At 47.3% G+C, this 24788-nt stretch overlaps 1 protein-coding gene across 1 annotated transcript in view; it reads right to left on the bottom strand.

Moving 5' to 3' along the window:
• The window catches only part of LOC139060983 (uncharacterized), a 149609-nt gene that overhangs the window by 41434 nt on the left and 83387 nt on the right, over window positions 1-24788 (bottom strand). The window contains exons 2-7 of the mRNA XM_070540347.1: window positions 22977-24106; window positions 17315-17557; window positions 16981-17207; window positions 14489-14666; window positions 13152-13324; window positions 9866-9961 (exon numbers count right to left, since the gene is read on the bottom strand). Of these exons, the coding sequence (XP_070396448.1) occupies window positions 9866-9961; window positions 13152-13324; window positions 14489-14666; window positions 16981-17207; window positions 17315-17557; window positions 22977-24106 (2047 nt within the window). The remainder of the gene's footprint in view (window positions 1-9865; window positions 9962-13151; window positions 13325-14488; window positions 14667-16980; window positions 17208-17314; window positions 17558-22976; window positions 24107-24788) is intronic.

Here is a 24788-nt window from a genome sequence, read left to right as displayed (position 1 = left end):
AGGATATAATTAGTCGTAAACACTGTGGGACGTGTGGCCGAGTTCGGGCACTTGAAAACAAAAATTCACAATAAGGGTTCGGAAACTGATTAGAAGAATTCATCATGACTTTTTTTTTACATACGTAGGACATTAGGCAATAAAATAACAAGAGCTTGGTGGCACAACCCACCGCCCCATTCCAAAAGGGACGCTCATAACATCCATTGATCCATCCGGGCACTTCGCGTCCATAAACACGTCCGCAATCGAGATTAGTAAGCGGCAATTGGAGGTATGGTGGCAGAAAGGTAGGGAGGCCACAAAGAACGGTTCCTAGTAATGGTTAAGAAAAGTTTGACTCTGGGAATCGTTTGTGATTGCGTGTTTCTCAGCAATATAGGTATAGGACATCAGGACAACTAAGAACAAGAGCTTGGCGACGCAACCCGGCACCCCGCTTCAAAGGGGACGCTCTAGCATCCATCCATCCATCCATCCATAAATGCATTCATCGGGAGGTCAGAGAGTTCGCGACACAGCGGTTCTGGGTCGGAGAAGCGGAGAGAGCGGAGGGCCGCAGGCCGCGGGAGTGCGTCGCCCGAGCCCTGGGCGTGTTTTCAAGAAGCCTTAAACACTCGGGGCTAATGGCCCCTGAACCTCGTGGCAGGGTGAAAGAGCAGGGGTCAAGAAAAGCAAGGCGAGGGGCGCAATCCAGAGCATCAAACGCCGGAAAAAGGAAGGATAAACCAAATTTCGACGCTACGCTATACGAGGTCGTCGTTTAACTGCACGAGAAATACCTACGAATAAGATACTAAATGAGTAAATAATGAACACGAGAGAGAGAGATAGAGACAGAGTGGCGAGGTATCGTCAGCACTTAATCGTATGATCATTCCAACAACCATGTACGTCCACCTTGTCATCCTTAGCTTCGGCACTGAGTTGGCCCTATTCCCTTTGCTTTAACTTTATCTCCCCAATTCGCAGTTTTAAAATGTCAAAGTAATCCCTGTGCTTGCCGCATGTATTCGGCGCTGAAGGCTGCGTCGCTCCGCGGTATCTAGGAGCCATTGCCTGAACTTGGTCCGTGCCCAGCGCTGGATGACCACGGCAGCGGCCTCTCTCCCTCTGTTCCGGTAACCAGACCCTCCTGCATTGCGGACAAGAGCAGCAGGCTTGAAACGCGTCCTATATGTCTCCAGAAATGTAAAAATTACAAAACTGCAATGCACTCTGGCGTGAATAAGAGCTTAGGCGGTGCGCTTTTTTTTAATGTAGAGGCACTGAAAGTTAAGCTACTCGGTATGAATTCATTGTCGCCAAATAGCGTGAGGGAACGTGTCTACACGGGCAAGAAGGTAATTGCAGAGCACCAACTTCCTGCCGAAGCTTATCGGCCCGTGCTCAATTACAAAAGCAAGGTATCACCATCATATTCGCACAAAACTTGACAAAAACTAAAAAGAAGAAACCTTTTATTTCTCTTGCCTTCGTTTTCCTTTGTTTTTTCTTGTTTCTTGTATTCCTGTGCGACAATGGTGATAGCCTGCCTGTGTATTTGTGCACGTGCCAATAAAATTTGGTCGAACGTCGGCGCACTGCCTCGTACCTTGTTCCCCGTGCGGGCACGTTTCCTTGCGCCGTTTAGCCACGATGAACGTTTTCTCCTGACACAACGTCTATCGAGCACGGTGCCCCATGCACTAACGACCCATGTGCGTAATCAGTGGCGTAGCTAGGTCGAATGGCACCCGGGGCCCTTAGCTCTTCTGTCACCCCCCCCCCATTTGTATTGGAGGAAGGCGAGGATATCGACAATTTTCGGGTGTCTTCAGACGTATATGACGCCCCCCCCCCTCTCTACTGGCCCCGTGCACCCGGGGCCCACGGCCCCCCGGCCCCCCCTGTTGCTACGCCACTGTGCGTAATACGTCTTCCCGGATACAACGCTCTGTTCCCGTGGTTCCGTGAAAAAAAAGTCACAGTTTCGCCCCAAAGGCGAAACATCGATTGCGATATCAAATTAGTGGACAGCTATGCGAAGTAAGGATAGTTTTATCGCCGTATAAACTTGTAAACACAGGCACACTAACTAAATTACCAAGCATGGTGTCACGCGCGCACAAGCAAACATGAACGCATCTGACTCGATGACCGCGGAAACCCGCTGTCAAAACGCTGGCGCGAGGAAACGCGGCAGCAGCTGCGAGCGGAGCGACATTCGTTCTGTATACCGCGTCGACGCAAAGTGCGCGCCGAGAACACACAGCACGCACAAAGCTACGAGCCGCCGACGCACCGAGACTCTGCCCCCAACGCAGTTGCAGCCGGAGTAGAACGCCGCTCCCCCTCTCTACCCTCCCCCTCCCCCAGATGCCTCACGATGTCGGGTGCCTCGCGCGCGACGGAAGACGGCGCGCTTCCTCCCCGCTTTCCTCTCCTTCGCGCGGGCGAGACTGACCCCCGTATTCAGAAACGCATCTTGACTTGAAGCCCATGCGTGACTTGATTTAAATGACGCCTGTTGCGAACGCGCCAAAGATGCTCATTGCGTTTCTTACGGTGCGTTCGCGACAGGCGTCATTAAAATCAAGTCAAGCATGGGCTTCAAGTCAAGATGCGTTTCTGAATACGGGGGTGAGCCGCGATCGCCGGCTACCCTCGCACGCCTTCACTCGCACATACAGCGTAGGGAGCGCGGAGACGGTGCTATCGCCTGTGGACTTTATCCGGAACATCACGGCGACGCCGACGGCGAAAATGTGCTTGGACTGTCCATATAATTTCTATCACAATAAACGTATCAAGGTACTATGCCATCTGTTACGCAGTACGAAAACCTATTTGTGAGTTCAGCGGATGTTTTCTTGTGCCGCGTAACTACACACCCCCCCCCCTGGCTTTCGCACAAACGAACAGTACACTTTTGTTTTTTTGAAGTGGCAATATATAAGGCAACGTGCAAGCTCTTCGCCTCTCACCAGCCGCCATAACTCGAGTCGGCTAGTACGCTGTAACAGAATTATAAATTTGAGCTAATAGCTTATACGCATGCTCCTTTCAGGATTACAAGCCAAAGGCCGACGCAAACGAACGCAATGTGACTCTCTTTATGTCTCCTGTTTTTCTTTCCGCTTACCCTCTCTGGCCATAAAGATGTGCACAGTAGGTGGTGTGTAAATCATCATCATCATCATCATCATCATCATCATTTATTATTCCCTTAAGGGCCCCTTCGGGACATTACATAAGGGGGGGACATCGATGTGAAAGTGCCATACATCAGCACAAAAGAAAAAAATGCAAACAAAGGCAACAGAAACATAAATAAGAAACTGTAGAAAACATCAGGTACAAACAGAACAATGAAAATATCACAAACTGAGTAGCAATAAATTTTAAAAAAATGTACACGTAAATGTGAAGCATGCTAAACATAAGTGGCAAAAAATAAGGAAAGGAAAAATAGGCGATGACACAAGCAAGACGGATTGCTGGGAGAGGAAACGTGAGGAAAAGTGGCTATTTTGGGTTGAAATGGTCTGATAGTAACTGTCTAAATTTGGAGGGATTTGACTCTAAAACCACGGCTTCGGAAAGATTGTTCCATTCTTTTATGGCGATGGGGAGGAAGGATTTGTTGAAGGCGTTGGAAGAACCATGCAAACGCTGTACACTAACGGGGTTAAACAAACGGTGAGATGAGCGTATCGGAGAAAGTAATAAGTTCTCTCGCAGTGCAGGAAAGTTAAAGTATAATTTATGAAAAAGACAGAGCATTGCCAGTTTTCGGCGGAGTGCTAGGGGTTCGAGTCCGAGAGTCAATTTTATGTCAGTAACGCTGTGCCAAGGTGAGTACTGGGAAGTTATGAAGCGGGCTGCCCGGTTCTGAATGGCTTCGAGCGACTGAATCAAGTAAACCTGGTGAGGGTTCCATATGGCTGAGGCATACTCCATTTTAGAGCGGACGTATGTTTCGTATGCTAGTTGCCTGATGGATGGAGGGGACATAGCCAGAGATCTTCGGATGAAACCAAGTCTTCTGGAAGTGTTAGCACAGAGTTTCGTGGTATGGTCCACCCAAGTTAGCTTGTTAGTTATTTCGACTCCTAGGTACCTGTATGAGTTTGTTACTGATAGCGCCGTGGAGTTCAGCGAATACGGGAAAAGTGTAGTGGAAAGTTTACGTGAAATGTTCATGCATTTACATTTTGAAATATTAAGCTGCATTAGCCAATCAGAACACCATTTCTGGATTTTGTTTAGGTCGTCTTGTAATGATTCCTGGTCGCTATTATCGGAGATGCGGCGATAAATGACGCAATCGTCCGCAAAAAGACGGACGGATGACGAAATCCCAGATGGCAGGTCGTTGATGAAAATTAGGAAGAGAAGCGGAGCAAGGACGGAACCCTGGGGAACTCCAGAGATAACGTCAGTAGTTTTAGAAATAAGGTGGCGTCCCATAAGGTGGCGCCCTTTGGATTTGCACAGTAGGTAGTGTGCAAATCCACGTCCCATAGCGTAGCGCCCTCTGGATTTGCACAGTAGGTAGTGTGCAAATCCACGTCCAATAGGGTGGCGCCCTTTGGATTTGCACAGTAGGTAGTGTGCAAATCCACGTCCCATAGGGTGGCGCCTTCTGGATTTGCACAGTAGGTGGTGTGCAAATCCACGTCCCATAGGGTGGTGCCCTCTGGATTTGCACAGTAGGTAGTGTGCAAATCCACGTCCCATAGGGTGGCGCCCTTTGGATTTGCACAGTAGGTAGTGTGCAAATGAAGCGGTCTCATACCAGTAAACTGCTAAAATTATTTCATCTAAACGTGCGGAGCATAAAAAACAAAGAGGACAAACTGAACTGCTTATTTGCGTCAATCGCCCATAATTTTGACATCTTGTTGTATTGTGAAACATGGCTTACTGTGAATGATAACCCCCCGTACTGTGAAAATTACACATACCATGGGTTAGTAAGAACAAAGTGCAGAGGAGGTGGCGTGGCTGTCTATGTTAAACAGTGTCTTGTACATGAGATTATTTCAGAATTTTCACTTGTAACGAACAATATAGAATGTATAATGGTACGCTTAGAATATGTCACAGTTGTGGTTATGTATCGCCCACCATTGGGAAACAAACTGACGTTCTTTGATTTCCTAGAACAGGTACTACATTTCCTTAGCCATTCGTCCTCCCACTTTATCATAATGGGTGACGTAAATATAGATATGTTGTCGGACGACATATCATCTAGACAGTTTGCTGGTCTTATCAATTCGTTCATGTGCACAAACGTAATCTCAGAACCCACTAGGCTAACGGCGCAAACGGCTACCTTGCTTGATATATGCATAACCAATGTACACCCGACTGACTGCCTTGCGGGACTGTTATCCGCTGATATAAGTGATCATCTCCCTGTATTTTGTTTCATTCCTCACGCGCACAAACGAGTGGAAGGAGGAAAAAAAGAGCAGATTCGCAGTTTCCACGCAAGCGCATTAGAAAATTTTCGTGCTCTGATCCTATCAACAGACTGGTCCTCTGTATTTGAAAAACAAGATCCAAATGCAGCCTACGAATTGTTCTTTCATAAAATGATTACGTGCTACGACCTAGCGTTTCCGTTGAAATTTTCCAATCAGAGGAGCAAGAAAATACGAAAACCCTGGATAAACGCTGCTTTGCTAAAAATGATAACAAGAAAAAATAAAATGTATCACTTGTTCGTAAAATGTAGGAGTGTGCAATTGTTGACCGATTACAAAAAATACAGAAATCAGGTCAACAGTGCATTAAAGCAAGCAAAAATTAAGTACTATGAACGGCTATTTGCTAAAATAAAAAATGACCCTAGGAAAGTTTGGAATGAAGTTAGAGACTTAACATCTACGAAAAGACAGAATACGGAGATTAACATAAAGACAGCCACTGGCCTGTTGACAGGCAGAGAAGCAGCAGCTGCTCTAAATGAATATTTCGTCTCCAGCACCCAGTATCCCGACAGGGCGGAGCCCACGGCCACATCTATAGTGAATAAATTCAGTCTTACTAACTCAGTGATACTTACACCTGGTTACACCTGCTGAAGTTGTGCAACTGCTGTTCAAAGTAAAAAAACACCGTCTCTGCTGGGTACGATGATGTGAAACCAGTACCAATGAAATACATTGCGGATATTATTGCACCTGTCCTTGTTCACATCATAAACAGAATGTTTGAAACCGGTATATTTCCTGATTGTCTAAAAATAGCACGTGTATGCCCTATTTACAAAGGAGGTGATAAACATTTAATGACAAATTTCCGGCCGATATCTGTCTTACCTGTTCTATCAAAGGTATTTGAGAGTGCCCTGAATGTTAGACTACAAACATTTTTCAGTAAATATAGTGTAATTAGTGACATGCAGTATGGATTCCAAAAAATAAATCTTGTGAAGTAGCTCTTCTTAATATCAAACATAAAATAATAACAAATATTGAAAATAAAATGTACACATTAGGTTTATTTGTAGACTTTAGGAAAGCCTTCGATTCAGTATGCCACAGTTTATTAATTAGCAAATTGGAACAGTGCGGTGTACGAGGTATCGTATTGGAACTTTTACGACATTACTTAACCAATCGCTATTAATATGTCAGTATAAATAATGATGTTTCATCTTACGCGGAAATCGTAACGGGTGTTCCACAAGGATCAATACTTGGACCTCTTCTATTTATAATATATATTAATGATCTGTGTGACATACCCGACTATCCCGAATTAGTTATGTATGCAGATGACACTAACATATTCCTTAAAGCTGCTACTATAACAGAGCTCGAATCAAAAGTTAACAATTACCTGAAGCAACTCTCTTGCTGGTTACAACATAATAAGCTACAAATTAATTCATCCAAAACGAAATATATGATATTTGCTCCTACTAATAAACCACGTAACTGCACTGCGGCTATTCTCTTTGAAGACGGGCTGATAGAACAGGTAAAATGTCAAAAATTTCTAGGAGTGTGGTTCCAAGAGGATTTGGCCTGGAACATGCACATCGACAAACTTGCTATCGAACTAAGCAGAACTGTTGGCTGCTTATACAGACTCAGTACTCTGGTCCCTCCATGGTTGAAAAGTTCTTTATACTACGCACTCTTTTATTCTAGATTAACCTACTGTATTTTAATTTGGGGCACTACTTCGCAAAAAAATTATAATAAACTAATAGTGCTACAAAAAAGAGTCCTACGCGCATTCGAGGGATACTATGGCCCTGTACAAAACTTTAGAACCACACCATATTTTATAAAACACTCTATGTTAAAGGCAAACCAGGTGTATTATTACAAGTTGCTGCAATACATTAAACAGAACAAATCGCAGTACATCTTGAATGTACCCACCAATCCGCATTACGGCCTTCGACAACATAACATGAGAACACCAAAAATACGAACCAATTACGGAAAACAACTAGTCAGTTACCAGGCACCTGCACTACTAAACCGCCTACGTGATTTTGAAGATGAAATTATAGAATATTCGAATAAATCATTCAAACATTTTCTCATCCTGAACAATATTGAGTTCGTCTGATTAGAACCACACTATAAATTGTCAGTCTTTTGTTTCTTTTGTTCTTTGGTTGTGGTTGATCGCTTACAAAATGCATCGTACATTGAGTATCCTGTTCGTTTCTCATATTTCTTGTATACATGTTTTGTTTCACGAAAACAATATTGTCTCGTGACTATTCCAGTTGATTTCAGTATGTATGTATGATACATGTTGCTGCGTACGGCCTGCGTGCCGAATTGTTGCGGGAGCAGAAGCCTTCGTCAGGCCACATGGCCTTTAGCTTCTGCTTCTTTTCTGTTGTAAACAGGAGAAATAAAATTCATTCATTCATTCATTCATTCATTCATTCATTCATTCAAATCCACGTCCCATAGGGTGGTGCCCTCTGGATTTGCACAGTAGGTAGTGTGCAAATCCACGTCGCATAGGGTGGCGCCCTTTGGATTTGCACAGTAGGTAGTGTGCAAATCCACGTCCCATAGGGTGGTGCCCTCTGGATTTGCACAGTAGCTGGTGTGCAAATCCACGCCCCATAGGGTGGCACCCTCTGGATTTGAAATGCGGATCTTAAAGGCTATGTTTTTTTGCTGGCTGAATGAGGTGGAAGTGATTTCGGGAGCCGGAAACATGTCATAGACGCCAAGTTTTCGACATCACCTTAGTAGACGCTAGTTCTTATCGCGAATTGTCTCCGGTAGAGTGAAAAGGGTAAAATATGCGGAAACAGAGCTGCGGGTCAATTGGTGCCTCTGCTTACACAATGTTACACCAGTTCCCTTCGGACTACAGAGTAAGAATATGTACGTGACCCCTTTACTGATGGCTTTGCCATGTTCGATGGTATGTTCGACGGGGCGCATTCCGTCAGCAGCGGTGACGTAGCAGTTCTCCTTGCTCGTCATGTCTTCAGCCAATCATTAACCCGCTGGTTAGGGCCGCTGATACGAATCTTATTACGGAAGAAAATGCCACATTACTCACTTCACACAAAGTGGAAACTTAATTACACTATATTTACGAAGACGCGCTGCAAAATGTGGAAGGGTTCGTCCTGCCATCTTTGCTTTCTTTCAAGCGAGTCTGAAGCACTTCGGAATAGAAGTAATAGGAACATATCTTAACGGGAACTGTCCTAGATATGCGTAGCATTATATGGCAGTCGGCGCGGTGCAGAATGTGTTATGCGTGTTTAAGGGTCCTATACGACCTGCGCCACACTGGCAGGAAACCATCCTGTAGAATCGGCTAAGAACGGTCACAATATGCCCAGTGGGCCTAATCTAAGAAAATCAAATCCAGCCAATCACATCATCCGCGGAATATCACGCGCTACTGCACTTAGTAATGTGTGTGTGCTTTTGAGATGCCCATGAGCCGACATTTTATGAACAGGTTTCATATCGTGATTCAGGGTTTGATGGCGCAGAACGGAGGTTCGTTTGTTGTACGGCATTTATTCACTCGCTTTTCGCTTCTGTGAATCTCCCACATGCGCGTTGAAACTGCATAGCTTTTTTTTTCAGTAACATAAGCGCACTGAAGAATTTTTCAGCAAGCTAGACGACACTTCAGCTTTTGTGACAGCGAACATGTTTGCAAGGCACCGTCAAGCGGCGATTACTAAATGTCCTAAATGGGAGTGCATAAAACAATATCTCGCCGCACAAATTTAATCTATGCTCGTGCAGTTGCACCTAGGGTTTGAAATATTTTGTCCAGTACTTTTCTTGCCGGGCACATTTGGTTACACCACGAAGAGCAGCTTTAGAGTGTTGTGGGCAAGGAATAAAGAATTCAAGCTTATTATTATCATCAAGAATGTAATACGTGTAGGTATATACAGGTCGACTCCCACATCTCATGTTAGATTTGGCAGGGAGTCGCGTAGTAAGCAGCGGAAATAAATATGGGATAAGCAAATTCACGCTAACAAACAAGTAAAAACGTACACGAATAGATACAGTAAAAACGTGAACGAAAAAAATACGAGAATTATTAGAGGATCTACTAAGTGAAAATGTATACCACAGTCACCTCTGTAATGACGAACTTCTGATAAGGCGAACACATTTTAATGGCAATTTCTAGTTCGTTTTAACGGGAGTGTGATGTGCTTAGTTTTATATATTTCTGTTCTTTTAATTGCGATTGACTGTCTCGCGTTCGGTAGCGAAATGAAATGTTTTCAGTTCCCTTATCATCCTTCATTCATACAAGCTAACGTTGGGAAGAAGCTGACGACTTATTGTACATGTTGCCGACGTTTCCAATGCAAATAAGTCAATACATAAATTAAACTAACCTGATGCGCAAGGCTCGTCAAGGTGGTTTCCACTCAGCAGGTAAGATGTCGTGGCCTGGTTCGACATACCGAGGACCGTAGCGAGTGTGAGTGCTGCTGCATATATAATGGAGACACGACGCAGGCGCCGATGCATGCTGGAATCTTAGGCACGTGACCTAAAAGTCGCTACAAAAAGGTTGCCTTGCCCGTTTAAAATGATACAGCGTAGTACTTTGGTACACGTCACGACATCTCGACAGGCTATGGAGTGTCCGAGCTCCGGGCACTTTCCGATCAGCGTTCATTCGCCAGCAATAGCGTGAAAACGTCGTGAACTGACAATATCGATAGCGGTTTACCGCAGACCGGGGCTTCCGTGATCGCAGAGGCAAAGGTGCAGCCGTGTGATCTCAGAGGCCACGCCGTACGCCATACATGGAGTTTCCAACAAAAAAGTCGCAGTTCCGCCCGAAAGGCGAAGTGAAGCATCGGTTGCGATAGCAAATTAGTAGACAGCTATACGAATTAACCGTAATAGTTTTATCGGCCGTGTAAACTAGTAAATATTTGCTTACGAACTAAATTAACAAACACGGTGTCACGCGCACACAGGAAAACGAACACATCTCACTGGATGAGCGCGGACAATCGCTTTCAAAATGCTGGCTTAAGGAAGAGCGGCAGCTGCAGCGAGCGAATTGTCCTTCGCGCTACCTCTCGCTTCAACGTGAACTAAGCAGCGAGAACACAGTGCACACGACGCTATCAGCCCTCAGCACACCTAGACTGTATTTATGGCAAACCGCTTTCAAGATAGGGCCCACGTGTGCTCCCTCGTAGTTATTTGCTTTCTCTAGATGAGAATGATGGGCAGCACACATGCATTTGCCTAAACTTCATCCTTCTGTCTTCAAACGGCTCTGTGACTGCAAATTATTATTTTCCACGAAATCACTATTATGATCATCAGCTTATCTTTATGTCCACCGCAGGACGAAGGCCTCTTCCAAAGATCTCTCATTGCCCCTGTCTTGCGCTAGCTGATTCCAACTCGCACCTGCGAATTTCCTAATTTCATCAACCCATCTAATTTTTTGCCGTCCTCTACTGTGCTTCACTTACCTTGGCACCCATTCCGTAACTGCGACGCTCCAGCGGTTATCTGCACTACGCATCTGCCCGACGCCTAACATTTTTCGTTCCATCGAACTTTGTGCGATCCTCAACTTGTTCTCGAGCTTCTTTGTTAACATCCAAATTTCTGACCCGCATGTTAGCACCGGTAGAATGGAATGATTGCACTTCTCTCTTGAATGACAGCGGCAAGTTTCAAATCAGAATTTGGTAATGCCTGCCGCATATGCACTCCAACCCATTCTTAATCTTCTGTGAACTTCCTTCTCATGATCAGGACCCCTGTGGAAAACAGAACTAGATTTAACCAGGCTATTGAGCATTACCTTTGTCTTTTGCATATTAATCTTCAACTCTACTCTTACGCTTTCTTGGTATAAGCCCTCAATCATTGGTTACAATTCATCCCCAATGTTGCTGTGCAGGACAACGTCATCTGCGAACCGAAGGTTGTTGAAATATCCGCCACTGATCCTCAATCCTAAGTCTAACAGCTTGGATACTTCTTATAAGCATGCAGTGATAGCATTAGAGAGATTATCTCCCTTTACCTGTTCAATTTCTTTGTACGCGCTTTTCCACTTTCTTGTGTGGAAACAATCGAAGTAGCTGTAAAATAATTGTACACATTTCTTAAGATTCAGGTATGCCTCCTGTACTCTTTAACTACGCGATGCATCCTTGACTGCTGGTCTCTACTGAATCAAATGCCTTTTCGTAATCCATGAATGCCATGCAGCCATATCTACGAAAGCCACTCAACGAAGTATTGCGATATAAATGCAGCACTTCGCAATCATTCGTGCAAGCAGAAACCTATCGACCTTACATGTTTTGAAAAACGCAGTTTCCTGGAAACGCACAGCGTAATAAATAATGCCGCAAGCACAGTTGTAGCAACCAGTACCAATATTATACAAAGAAATGAACTATATGTTTATCATTCCCGCAGTAGCTGCATTATCGCGGTGCCAGAGTTCCTTCTAGTATTTTCTTTTACAAAACTATGACGTAAGCTTGAACGGCATGCATTAAGTCGTTGTCGGCACATGAAAGAAAAGTCACACTTTCTCCGGAAAGGCGAAGCATTTCTAGCGATCGATAGCGAGACAATTGCACTAAGTAACGTTCACAATTTTAGGGGGCCGTATCAACTGCGGTATACATTCGCCTCATATTTAAATGAACAAGCATGGCACTACGCGCTCACAGATGAACATGAACATGTTTCGTTCGATGACCGCGAGCACTCGCTGTCACTATTCTGGCGTGATAGAGCTCCGGCAGTAGCGAGTGAACACCACTTCGTGCTACCTCTCCTTTCACCGAGTCTTTGCAACTTGAAATCATGCGACCTCGAACACTAGACGTGCGGGAAGTATGCATGAATCCACCGTCCATTTCGGCTCGCCCTCGAACTTTGCACCCGCCGCAGATTACCTCCAAGATACGGTGCGCAGCCCGCGTGTGCGCTCTCCCGCGTGGACAGATATGCGCAGCCACGGCTGGGTCAGAGGAAGAGACGCGCGCTCTCCTCCGGTAGCGCGCGTTTGATCACGTGACCTCCAACACAGGGCGCGCGGAAAGACGGCGCGAATCAGGTCACGATCCTTCTAGGCTTCGACCCTCACGCCCGCAGAATACGGGGCACTCATTCCTCACGCATTTCGACTTTACACGGAACATCACGCAGCTTACCGGGTGAAGGTGTCACGCTTTGTTTGTTCGCTTCTGGGCGTGGCCTCTGTACGCACGCACATCACCTTCATCGCTCACCGTACACTTAGGAGCCCATAACTGTCGGACATTACCTTCCAGTATATCTACTGTTTGGCCAGAAAAAGTTATACGCCGGCACTTCTGAGCTGACGGAATTGAAAGTGCACCGAGTTCCCTTATGTTTGTTCTGGCGAAGCCTTCCCTCCTCTATACCTGTACCCGGAATCCGCCCCCCTGTTCTGCGGTCGGTACATAGTTCGAGATGTCATCCTGTTTTTTCTGTCTGTCCACATATCTCGCCACAAGCGCAATAAACTGGCTTCTAGTCAGCGTTCTAAATCGTTTCTCCAACTTTTTGCGCCGTTAGTCGTACTATGTGGTCACACCAACAAACTCGGCCAACAACCATACTGTGTATAGTCCGGTGCAAGCGTACGGATCGAAGTCGCACCTTCCTGGCTATGCCCGTCACCGTTCTTGTGTTTAGCTCCACGCCCTGTACCACCGTGGGCCGTCCCGGATGCGGCGACGAGATTTTCACCGTCGCCGATCGCAGACTGGCTGAACCGTGAATGCGCGCTGGACACCATAGTTCCCTCGTGTCGCCTGCCTCCGCAACAGTACCTGCGTACACGCGGTAGCGTCTTGTTTTCACAGCCCCATTATACGAAGGGTAGCTCAATTATATTCACTGCAGGGATGGGTATTGTTGGCTCATAATGCTTAGGTACAATGCAATGCGTAAAACAGACGGACTAGAGGAAGTGGGCACGGACTAGCGCCTACTTTCAAATGATTTTGTTCCCGTAAGGCTTGTCAGTATAAGCATATATTCCCAGCATGCGCAAAAGGCAACACACATTCAACATGCAAAAAAATAAGAACACTGAAATATCTACACGAGATCGTCACCACAACGCGCCGTGCAAGAACCCCTCCTCACTACCAACAACAAAACAAAAATTTACCGTACCGCTCGTTCATGCACTATCTTCAGAGGCGAGATAAAATGTTTCCATCAGCTCTCTGGCAGTGTAATCTGCTTCCGCCCGGAACCTTGATGCCCCAGAGACTCGGGACACACACGCAGACTCGGCAATGCGCAGGAAAGTGTGCAGTATCGCTGTTGTTTCATCGAAAGCTCGTGCTGCGTTACGTGCACGATCATTAGCGCATCGTCCAGTTTGTCCGATTTCTGACTGCGCCAAGAGAACGGAATTTGATCCATCGTGGCAGTAGCGCGGCGGCTCCTATCGTCGAAGCGTCTGGAACCACCTTATTAAAAAGAAAGAAATCCGGAGCTTGCCGTATCGAAAATACAGAGTTATTCGGGACGCCTTATGGTGGATCGAGGGATCCGTATTAATTTTGACCAGACCTGTACGCGAACGTCTTTGCGTTCAGCCTCTATCGAAACGCGGCCACCGCGCCCGGGAGTCCAACCTCAGGCTTCATGCTCGGAATCAGAACGCCACAGCCCTCAAATTATTGCGGCAGGTGTGTTGCAGAAACGTCGCTTGCGAATAATTAAAATAATCAAGAGGGCAATTATGGATCCGCCCTGGGAGCTTCCGTTGGACAGGTAAATATCAGTGGCGGCGCCACAACTTTTTCCAAGGGTGGGGGGTGGGGGATTTCACTGGCTACGGGGAGGAGCTGGACCGGTTGTATTCTAACACAACAACTGGGGGAAGGGGGCAAGCGCCCAGTGTGCCCTCCGCTCCCCCCGGCCCCACTCATGGCTACGCCACTGATCTATATGCTCGGGATTCCGTGTCACATGCCTACCTGACCATCACGAGGCTTAGCAAGAAAGGTGCCGTCACGAGGCACGTCTGCCACAGGGGCGCGTCCGACAGCCACCCGGTCCAGCGCAGCCACGCAGCGAAGGGACGGTGCCACCGGAGGACGGTCCGCGCCTCGGATGCGATGTCGGCCACGGTCACTGCCCACGCATGCACGGTCGCTGGTGGACACGGAGAAGAGAGGAAATAAAAGTGCCTGCCGTGATTTATCGCTCACGGCCAACGCCGCGGACGCCGACGCCGGCACCGACGCCGACGACACCGGTTTTTCTGCGACACGAGCTCATTAACGCTATCGCGTTAAAAGCGTAGCAGATCTATACCACGTGGTTCTTCGACGGCCGTGGGGACGGTGAAGATGCTTCGAAACAGGCGGCGAAACATACGGACCTTTCCGGAAATGCGCGCGCACCGTCTGCGCAGGGCCGCAAGGCAATATGGGAAGTTGGAGTGCGGGCTTGCACGGGCCACCGCAGCCGCCGGAGAGACGCATGTTTGCCTTGCCTGCGCTGCAAAATCGCAGCTCCCTTCGATAATGGTTGGCCGCAAGGCATTGTGGCAAGAGGAAGCGCCGGGTCGAGCACGGATCAAACGCTGGAGGCAAGGCGAGTCTTCGGTGGCCGCGGCGGCCGGCACTCCGACTTCCCATACTGCCTTGCGGCTGCCGCTTAACGGTGCGCGCACATCTTAGGGAAGATCCAATCCACCTGTCCAGCGCCTCTTTCACGGTATGTACAATTCGTCACCATAGCTCTATGAGTCCTCTGTCAAGAAGGAACACGACGAGACCGGTCGTCTGCATTCTCCGACACAGAGTCGGGCGTATCCGACGTTTCCTCGAACTCGGAGGCAGATTGACGAGCACGCAAGCAGAACGTGCAACTCGCTCTCGGAAGAGAAAATGGCAGGTGTGAGACTATAGTGATTATAATGCAAATGACCTATTTCGAATAGCAGAAGCTGTAGTATAGGGGCCAACGTTACGCTGAACCATCGCCAACAGCGGCGACGCTGTGCTGTGATGACGTGGCAGGAGAGGCTTTCAATCTCGACCACTGCTCCAACGACAGCATTGGGAGCGCCTCAAAGCAGTCGGCGAGGAAGGAGAGCGATCGAAAAGAACTAGGAGATCATGCCCCCCTCCCCTAAGCCGAACTAAAGCAAGGGACTTTAAGCCGAACGCAAGGCGCACGCCCTCGTTCGACTTGTCGAAGACAGCGCTGCTTGTGCGAGCGGTCCAGGGCGCTTCGAAACGACCAACCGAAGATCCCACTAAATTATGAAACATCGGAGATTTGAGGCAATTTTTTGCTGACAAAGCTTCGTGACAGTGGTAGACATCAGAACTTGCGGCATAGTTGTCATTACCACTAACAATGAACTAAATTTCGCTGATCAACTTTGTGAGTAGTAACCTTAATGGACACGCTTTAATTGCAAAAGTGCGGGCCTGCGTGCTCCGTTGTCTGCTTATAGGCTCGGCCAAGACACGCTCCAGAGCACGTACGCCCCGACGCTTCCAAAGCAGCGCTATAACAACTAAAGAATCGCAGTTTCATCGGAAATGCGAAGCGTCGATTGCGATAGCAAAGTAGTTGACAGTTGGCTATATGAAGTAAGAAAAGCAGTTTTATCGGATGCATAATCTTGTAAACGTAGACATACTAACTAAAGTAACAAGCGTGGTATCACGAGCGCACAAGCAAGCATGAGTACATTTCACTCGAGAACCACGGAAACTCGGGTGTCAGAACGCTGGAGTGAGGAAGCGCGGCAGCACCAGCGAGCGAAGTGATCTTCGTGCTGCGTCGCGCATCAACGCGAACTAAGCCGCGAAAACACACCGCGCGACGGACCGTCCCCCCATCGCAGATGGCTTTCGAGATAAAGCGGCCCGGGCCAACACCACCTAGATAGCACAAGGCCTTTTCACTCCGATCCATGACGTCATGCTACCTGGCCCGACTGCCATAGAATCTAATGGGGATGCTCCCGAGTAGGCAACAGTGATTTTGACGTAACCGCTTTCATCACGCCAGCATTGTCAATAGAAATTTCGGGCCAGGTAGCGTGACGTCATGGATCGGAGTAAACAGGCCTTGTGCTATCTAGGTGGTGTTGCCCGGGCGGCCGCTCGGGCAAGCTGGAAGTAGAACGCACTCTCCCCTTCCCCTATCCTCCCCCTCCCCAGAGCCTCGCGCGCGACGGAAGGCTGCGCGCTTCCTCTCCACTTTCCTCCCTTTCATGCACGAGACTGAGACGCGATCGCCCGCTCACCCTCGCAAGGTTTCGCTCACACATGCAGCATAGGGCGCGCGGCGGCGGTTTTATCGCCCTTGGACTGTATATGGAACATCACGGCGACGGCGACGGCAGAAATGCGCTTGGAGCGTCCGTACAATCGCTACCGCAATAAACACATTGCAAAACGGGATACACACACGTCCGAAGCTCTATCCTCTTACGGACACTTACAAACCAGCCATACGTCAACTGCACCGGCGCTGGGCATCCCGACGGCTCCAGAGCTGCGCTCCACGCAACCAGCGCCATCTGTCGGGCTGTTGGCGCAGCGACCGTCCGCCATGGCATCGCGGTCCGCGGCGTCGGCTTCGCCATGCGCGGCGCTGCAGACGTCCCTCGTTGCTGCGCCGGCAGCGTTGGCTACGGCAGTAACATCGTGCGCGTCGGCTGCGTCAGCGCTGCGATGGTAAGAAATGGCAGTCGGGAGTGACTGGTTCAACCTCGCCACCCTCACTCTTCGGTAGACGCGAGGAAAACAAAGTTGACGCGTCACCCTGCAACGTACCAGCCTGCAGAGCCTGCGGTGGCCGGTAGATGGGAGACTGCTTCGTCAGCGTCACCGCAGCTGATGCGAGGCAGAAGCGGCCCTACGCGATACTCGACGTACAAGCCCACCAGCAAGAGACCGAGCGTTGCGGCTATGCGGAGCAGAATCATCGTGTAGTAGGCGACCGGTATAGTTGCGGGCCTTGGTCGACAGCTGCGGTGGTGTCCAGCGGCAATTGGCCAGCCTGGTTTGGTTTGGTGCCTGTGAGATGATGATGATGATGATGTCCTTGATGAGTTTGGCGCTTACCCACTCGCGGGGATTCGCCAAGAGTCGGGCAGACTTTGCTTATGTGTTCAGAAAATGGAGGTAAAAATCTAAAATTTTGTAAATTGTAAATTGTAAATTTTGTAATTGCCTGTGAGTACGGCACGACCCTCTACGGGGAATCGCTCATGAAACGGGCAGCTGTAACTAGAAAGGCAAGAAAACTTAATTTCGTGCATTAAGAATGTGATAGTAAATCAAAACTAATCGCCGTAGATGTAAATATAGACTCCTGGGAAATGCTGGCCCGTGCCGCCCAGTTTGGATGATTCCCTCGTTAATACCGGCGGAGTAGAAGGCCGTAGTTCTTGTCCTCTGAACGTACGATTCATACCCACATGGGCATTGGTAGCCTGGGGATGTTGATTCCATTTCAACATGGCACTACACACGATAGGGATTGACCGCAGAAATGACAAAAAACAAAATAATTGAGCATCTCTAAAGAAAGTCCTGCAAAAAGAAACTAAGAAATTATTTCAAGTCGAAATAAAAAAAGATTTCAAAAAATTGTATTTAAAAGAACATGTAACAAAAATAGTAGATGACCGGGGTTGTTGGAGAAGTATGAGAGAGGCCTTTGCCCTGCAGTGGGCGTAACCAGGCTGATGATGATGATGTAACAAAAATGCCAGGATAGAGATAGAACACCCACGGGGTTGCTGTAACAATGTAACTATAGCTGTATGCTTTTATGAACTTTTGAACTGCATTGAAAATGCTTCATGGCTACTGTAAAACTGCACAGCTCCAAATGTTAGTAAATTTGGAACATGCATTCATCCAAAACGCAGCATAACGGAGCGGGAGTTCGCGGATTTTGCACCACTCCACCTCTTCGCGCAGAATCGGATTGGATTGGATATGCTTCATCGACGGATATCCAATGCGATCCAATTTTGCGCGACGAGGTGGAACGGTGGCAAGAACGAAGGAGATGATCAATGCTTTCGTCTCCATTACAGGAGGAGTCGGAAGTCGAGAGCTCCCGACCGATAACGGCAAAAAAATACAGCGATGCCAGTCTAAATTGGACGCTGGTCAACGTAACCCCGCAATGGCGTGAGAGGCATTGATCCGCGTGACTGCGTAACATAAACGCTGGAATTCGATGCCATATAGCAGGGCGCCGGACGATTCAGCGCCCTTCAGCGATTGGAAATGTCTAAAACGGACGCTCGAAAGCAGGGAAAAACGAACGGCAGAACGTGTAGAAAGTAGCTGCACAAGCTGGCATCACGATGTCCACCATCTTGTGGTTGTTGCTGCCGTGCCTTCAAAGCATGGTACGCACCCACAATGGGGGGATGGGCCAAAGATCGGGTATTCTTACGTTCAGTTAACAGCTAATAATACGGTAGTTAATGAAAAGTTGTCAATGCGAATAAAAGAGGTTGTTGTTGTCGTTGTCGTTGTCCTAAGTGGCTGTGGCACATACCCAAGTTTGCGAAGTTCGCTGGCGTCCATCGCGAACGCCTGCTCTAAGTGGCGCCGCCTACAGTCGATCCTCCCCCAAGCCTCTCTGCACTCAGCGGTGCAAAGAAATTTTTTTTAAAATGCCGCTATGAGCGCGATGAAAAATAATACGCTAGAAAATTCGGCGTGGTCCGTCAGTGCCGTCGAGGTCACTATACGGCCGTACAGCCACCACGGTGGGAAGTCGCGCGTTATCAAGGTGCGCGTATCTCCAGTAGCGCAGTGGCAGCTGTGAAGGGAACTACAAAATGGCGTACGTGACGTCACGTGAATTCTCCCTACGCCACTCGCTTCCCCTATATGCGCCTTAAGGAGGTGTGTCCACTAGTCGATATTGTAGATATCGTCCGGCAGTGAGGCCTCCTTTCTTATCTCTCTGAATTTATCCCACTCCGTTAATTTCGGTTGTTTGATGAGGCGTGTTTTGAAACCTTTTCCTAGCGGACTGCTTCGTCCTCCCTCCCTACCTACGTGTAGATTAAGAGGTGGGCACCCCAGCTCGGTGGAATAATAAAGTTTTCAATCAATCAATCAATCAATCAATCAATCAATCAATCAATCTCTACGCCACTCGCATTACTGAGGAAGCGTGGAAAGAGCGTAACATAATTGGGATGGCATCGTTATACGTATTGTCGCACACAAGTGGATCCCCAGAAGAGGTCCCAGTAGGCAATGTACTGTGGCGTCAGCCAAGAATCGACACGAGCGAGCTTCCACACGAGTTTTCGGACACTTTCGGACGCGGATGCTAGCGCGACGTGTGTAAGCCACAATAGCACAACGAGTGAATGCCCTCGGACAATCGCCGCGCAGGCAACAAACACATCTTGAATTTCGCCGTGCGTTTTCAAAACTGGAGGTTGAGCTAAACGTGCTGCCTGCGATAAATTATTGATCAAAAACAAGTTTTATTGTCACTTTTGCACAGTGTGTGCTACTGAACTCAGCACTATGCATTTGGGGCTGTCTGAAGGACAGCGCTCGTGGATTGAGGAAACCGCAGACCGCACCCGCAGCACCGCTTTGAAACTGCTAGCCCACAAGCCGAAGACGGTATTACCGTCTTCGGCTTGTGACTTGTTACCTCCCTGAAGTGCGCAGAAAGTAAGATTGAACTTTAATAACGCTGAAGCCTTCATTAAGTACCTTTGAAGTTTGGTAAGCGTTACGCGAAGACCCTCACAATGTACAGGGCACTGCGTACCAATGAACCACAGCCTTCTGACAACGGTTATACTTGGCCAGCTGTCACGCAACGAGCCGACGGTCTGCTCCGACCATGCTATCCTGGTACGCAAATGAGTAGTAGACCACGTTATTACGGCAAACACACTCGACAGGCGCGAGAACAGACGACTGATCTCTGCATTTTATTGGATTTCAATTTCAAGTTTATCTGAGTTTTGCAAAACATGATTACAGGAACAGAATATGCAGAAGAGGGAACCGAGGTGAGGGAAACAAGGTGAGGGAACCAAGGTGAGGGAACCAAGGTGAGGGAACCTGCACCGACTTGATGGGACATGGCTGTCCTCTGTGCATTCTTTCTGCGTCCTGCCCTCAAAGCGAGCCGGTATAACCATGGTCCATCACACCAACAACCAACTAGCCCATCTAAGTCTCTTTAGCGTACCGGGACATGCTAAACATAATTAATAGGAGAAAATTCCAGACAAGCACAACAAAAAATCAAATCCAAGGAAGACACAATAAATTAACCCAAAGTAAGAAATAGTTACCTAACGCAATAGAGAGGCATAACAAGTTGAACTTCAAGCAACACACATAAAGCCAAAGTAGTGGTGCATAAATGCAAAGTTATTGCGTTGTCGAGAAAGCCAGAAACTTAAGCAAGAAATACAAACGCAGGCTATTGGCAAAAAACCCGTATACAAGTGAACTTACGTAAACAAGAATTGTTCTTCTCCACATAACAGTTACAAAATACTGCTTGAAAAAGAAGATAGAAAACAAGTATCACAAGTACATATTAAATAACGTTGGTTATTCAAAGGAACTTTCGATGACTTCTTCCGCATATCAGGGGACGGAAATGTTTTGAATGGGAAAGAAACGTTTCATCCTGAGAGCGCAAGATGAAGTAGTCATTTTTCTAATAATTAGCAGAAGCTTTCACAAGTAGTACTAATTGGTTGTTTATTGAAGTTAAAGGAAACAGAAGGGGAAGGAAGCTATCCTTTCTAGCAAAACGAATATAGGGTTAAAATTCAGCAAGAAATTCAAGTCTATAATGTTCTACGAAGCTCATTGTTAAGTAACTTGAAAACTATATAATAATTAAGTAGGGTGTAAATCAAGTTAACAATGACAATTTCATTTTCCCATGCATATACTATTCATAGCATTACCTCGGCTATTGTTTAAAATGCTTAGTGCTTCGTTTTGCATGCGTTGTACGAGATATACATAAATGACAGCGTCAGGTGTTACACTAAGAAGAGCTAAATGAGAGCAGGAGGAGATAAGAAAGGTCTAGCTTTTCTCGTGCTGTAATTCCAATTTTTTTTATTTGTTTGATGTAACAACAATTCTTTTACGGTCAAGGTAAACATCAAGAAATGCATCGCGAGTCAAGCTAAAGTACAGGTGCAAAAGGCCGACTTTTCCGAGCGGAAAGAAAAACCTGTAAATTAGTTTTGCTTGCATTTAAAATCAACTGACTGCGGCGACACCATGTAACCGTGTCCGCGAATGTATTAAGTAATTGAAAAGTGAGCCATAGTAAAACTCTGAGTCTGAGATATTTGGGTCGTCAGCGTAGATCAAGCGTTGTAAGGGTGAAACGTTCGTTTAGGTATACACTGACGGAATGGCAATGGTGCTACTATGAAACTCTGAGGAACCCCCTTATTAACTTTGTTTCTAAAAACACATCCCGTAAATAGACAGTTTCTCGACGTCTATAATACAAGTAGTTCCTTAAATCTAATAACGCAGGAACCGTTATTCCAGAACTGTTAAGTTTTAAGCAACGAGATGTGATTAGTTGTGTCAAGATATTCAAAAGCGTAAAAAGAACACGTAACCCAAAATAAACCCGTTGTGAATAGAATTCCTAATGCAGCCTGTTAACGTGATTACCGCCAAGTGAGTAAACGAGTGAGAATGAAAACAAGGCGGATGTGCAAAATACTAAATAACGTCAAGTAATTAATTATTCAATAAAAAACAAATAGGTTCTCGATTACAAATATATTCTCAAATACTTTGTTTATGGAAAATAACATGAACTAGAGCGGAAGTCAGAAGAAATGACCTTATGAACGTTCTTAAAAGCAAATATATGACTGAAATATATGAATAGAATTCTTGATGCAGCTTATTAACGAGATTACAGCCAAGTGAGCAAAACTGCCAGAATGAAAACAAGGCAGTTGTCCAAAATATTAAAATGGTTCAGTTAATCATTCAAGCAATAAACAAATAGGTTCGCGATTACAAATAGACTCTCAAATACCTTGTTTATGAAAAATAAGTTTAACTATGATGGTAACTAGAAGAAAAGACCTTATGAACTTTCTTAAAGCAAATATGACTTTACTACTAAGAAGGTAGACGAGCCAAAATGCCGGTTTTAAAGGTGGTAATTATTTCGTCTGTTGTTACAGAGAAAACAGCAATAACAACGCAACTTCGTGGTTTGTACGAACTCGAGGAAACGGGCTGTTCAGATGCACCGCTTTTGTTTCAGGTGGGGCGAGGTGCCGTTGAAAACGAAACATGGCTGAGGTATACACATATTCCTTCCTCCTGAGCGATTTGATGGTGCTGCCGTAAAAAACAAGTGCAGAAAGGTGGCTCCCCGATTTACTCCAACTCGACATTTACATAGAGGGCCCCTTTCTCGACATACCCATGCAGTTCAATGTCCTTCCACTTCTTCGGATCCGTCCAACGGCCCCAGCTCGGACCGCCGGCGTGAGGTTTCTTCACCATGTCGTGTTCATCCATGGTTACCGGCAAGCGGACATCTTTTCCTGCATTCCTGGGGTGCATGACGATCAGGGTCACCTTTTTGAAAGGCCACTCCACGTAACCGTCCCATTCACCTTGACGTAAAAAAAGAGCGAAACACACATTCATCTCGTTCTCATCCTTGTAGAACTTGCAGTCGAGATTGAAGGTGTAACCTCCTAGCGAATACCTATCGGTTGGTTTCCTGAGTTCCTTTTTCTTCTTACTGAGCGAGTCCAGTCCGGCGTAAACGTTGGCGAACTTGCACGTGGTGATCAAAACGCCAACTCTGGAAGCAGCGCGGTACGGTCCCTGAATTACGGTCGCCTCGTTCGCAGCAGCAAGCGATGACTGTTCGTCGCTGGTGGACTTCTTTTGCACTTCATGCAACTGGCGTTCGAGGTTGGTCACCTTTTCGGCCAAAGCGTTGGTGAAGCAGCTGAACACGGCTTCCAGGTCGACGCCCTTGCCCAGCATCAGTTCCCGCGGGGTTTTTACTTCCGTCTTGGCAACATCTCCGACTCCTTTGGCGTCAGCTTCGGCATTCGTGGCAACCGGCGTACCTACGGTGCACATCCGGTAGTGATCCACGGCGAGGTTGCGAAAGACGGGTCGCTGGCACTTGCCGCACCTGGTCTCGCCGCCCCCGCACCTGGTCAGGTGATCTCCGAGCTCAGACAGTTTGCCGGCGAAGCCGCACACCCGGGGGCCGGCCGCGCACACAATGCGTCTTTGCTCGAGGTCGCTGCGCTCGATGCTCATCGAGTGAACTTCGGAGTCGGCGAACTTCTTCCCGTCGAAGGGGCAGCAGTCTCCTCGCCCTGCCTGGGCCTTGCACGACTCGCAGAAGACGTGGCCGCACGGCAGCTGCACGGTGCGGCAAGGCAGCAGGCCGCAGACGCCGCAGAGGCGGGCGGCCGGCATCGGCTCGGCGAACGAGACGCGACGCATCTCGAGGAACTCGCCGAACCCGGTCAGCGTGTACGTCCACCCGTCCGTCGCGTCGCGTCGTTGCTGCGCCATCGTTGTCTGCAGCAACGCGAGAGACAGAACGGGGAGTCGCGTGACAGTGCGCTCGGTTCGACTGTTGTGCCGCGGTTGTGTTGCCGGCTATCAGCGTGCATCGGCGGCGGCGCCTACTGAGACTTGCCAACCTCTAAGGCCAGTTTTCCCCTACATTGGACAAAGATTCCCTAGATTTCCCTAGTTCCCTCTTCGTGTTTTTTCTTCGTTTTTTAATGCGAGAGTCAATGCCACAGAGCATACAGGAGTATGGGATGCGGGCAAATAAGGATGCTGCCTTTAGAATTCAGGGAGTTTCGTTTTGCGTACTGTTGCTCTCTGCTAATGTGCATTTTCGTAGAGATAAACTTGTTTATCATCAAAGCAGACTGCGAAACCACAGTTTAATTTTTTTTGCCAAGCTCGTTTCTCAAAAAAATTAACTAATGAAGTCGCTGTGCTCAAGCTTAAATGATGCAGCAGCGCAAGTTCTTGAACTACAGCTTTTCTTTCCTTCAGAAATTTTCCCTAGGTATAAGAGGTCCTTCGTAAACAAGACGCAAAATCTACGGGTGTGCGAATAGTCATTTTCGAGACCGAAGCGAATACGAATCGAATTGGGCCAGAAGCGAATGGAATCAAATTGAATAGTGATTAGTGATAGTGATTACAGCAATTAGAAAGCGCTGTTCACATCCCATTATTCTTC

Source organism: Dermacentor albipictus, chromosome 6 (assembly GCF_038994185.2).
Source record: "Dermacentor albipictus isolate Rhodes 1998 colony chromosome 6, USDA_Dalb.pri_finalv2, whole genome shotgun sequence".
NCBI lineage: Eukaryota > Metazoa > Arthropoda > Arachnida > Ixodida > Ixodidae > Dermacentor > Dermacentor albipictus.
Note: the sequence above shows the minus strand (reverse complement) of the source record. Positions and strands in the feature narration are given on the sequence as shown.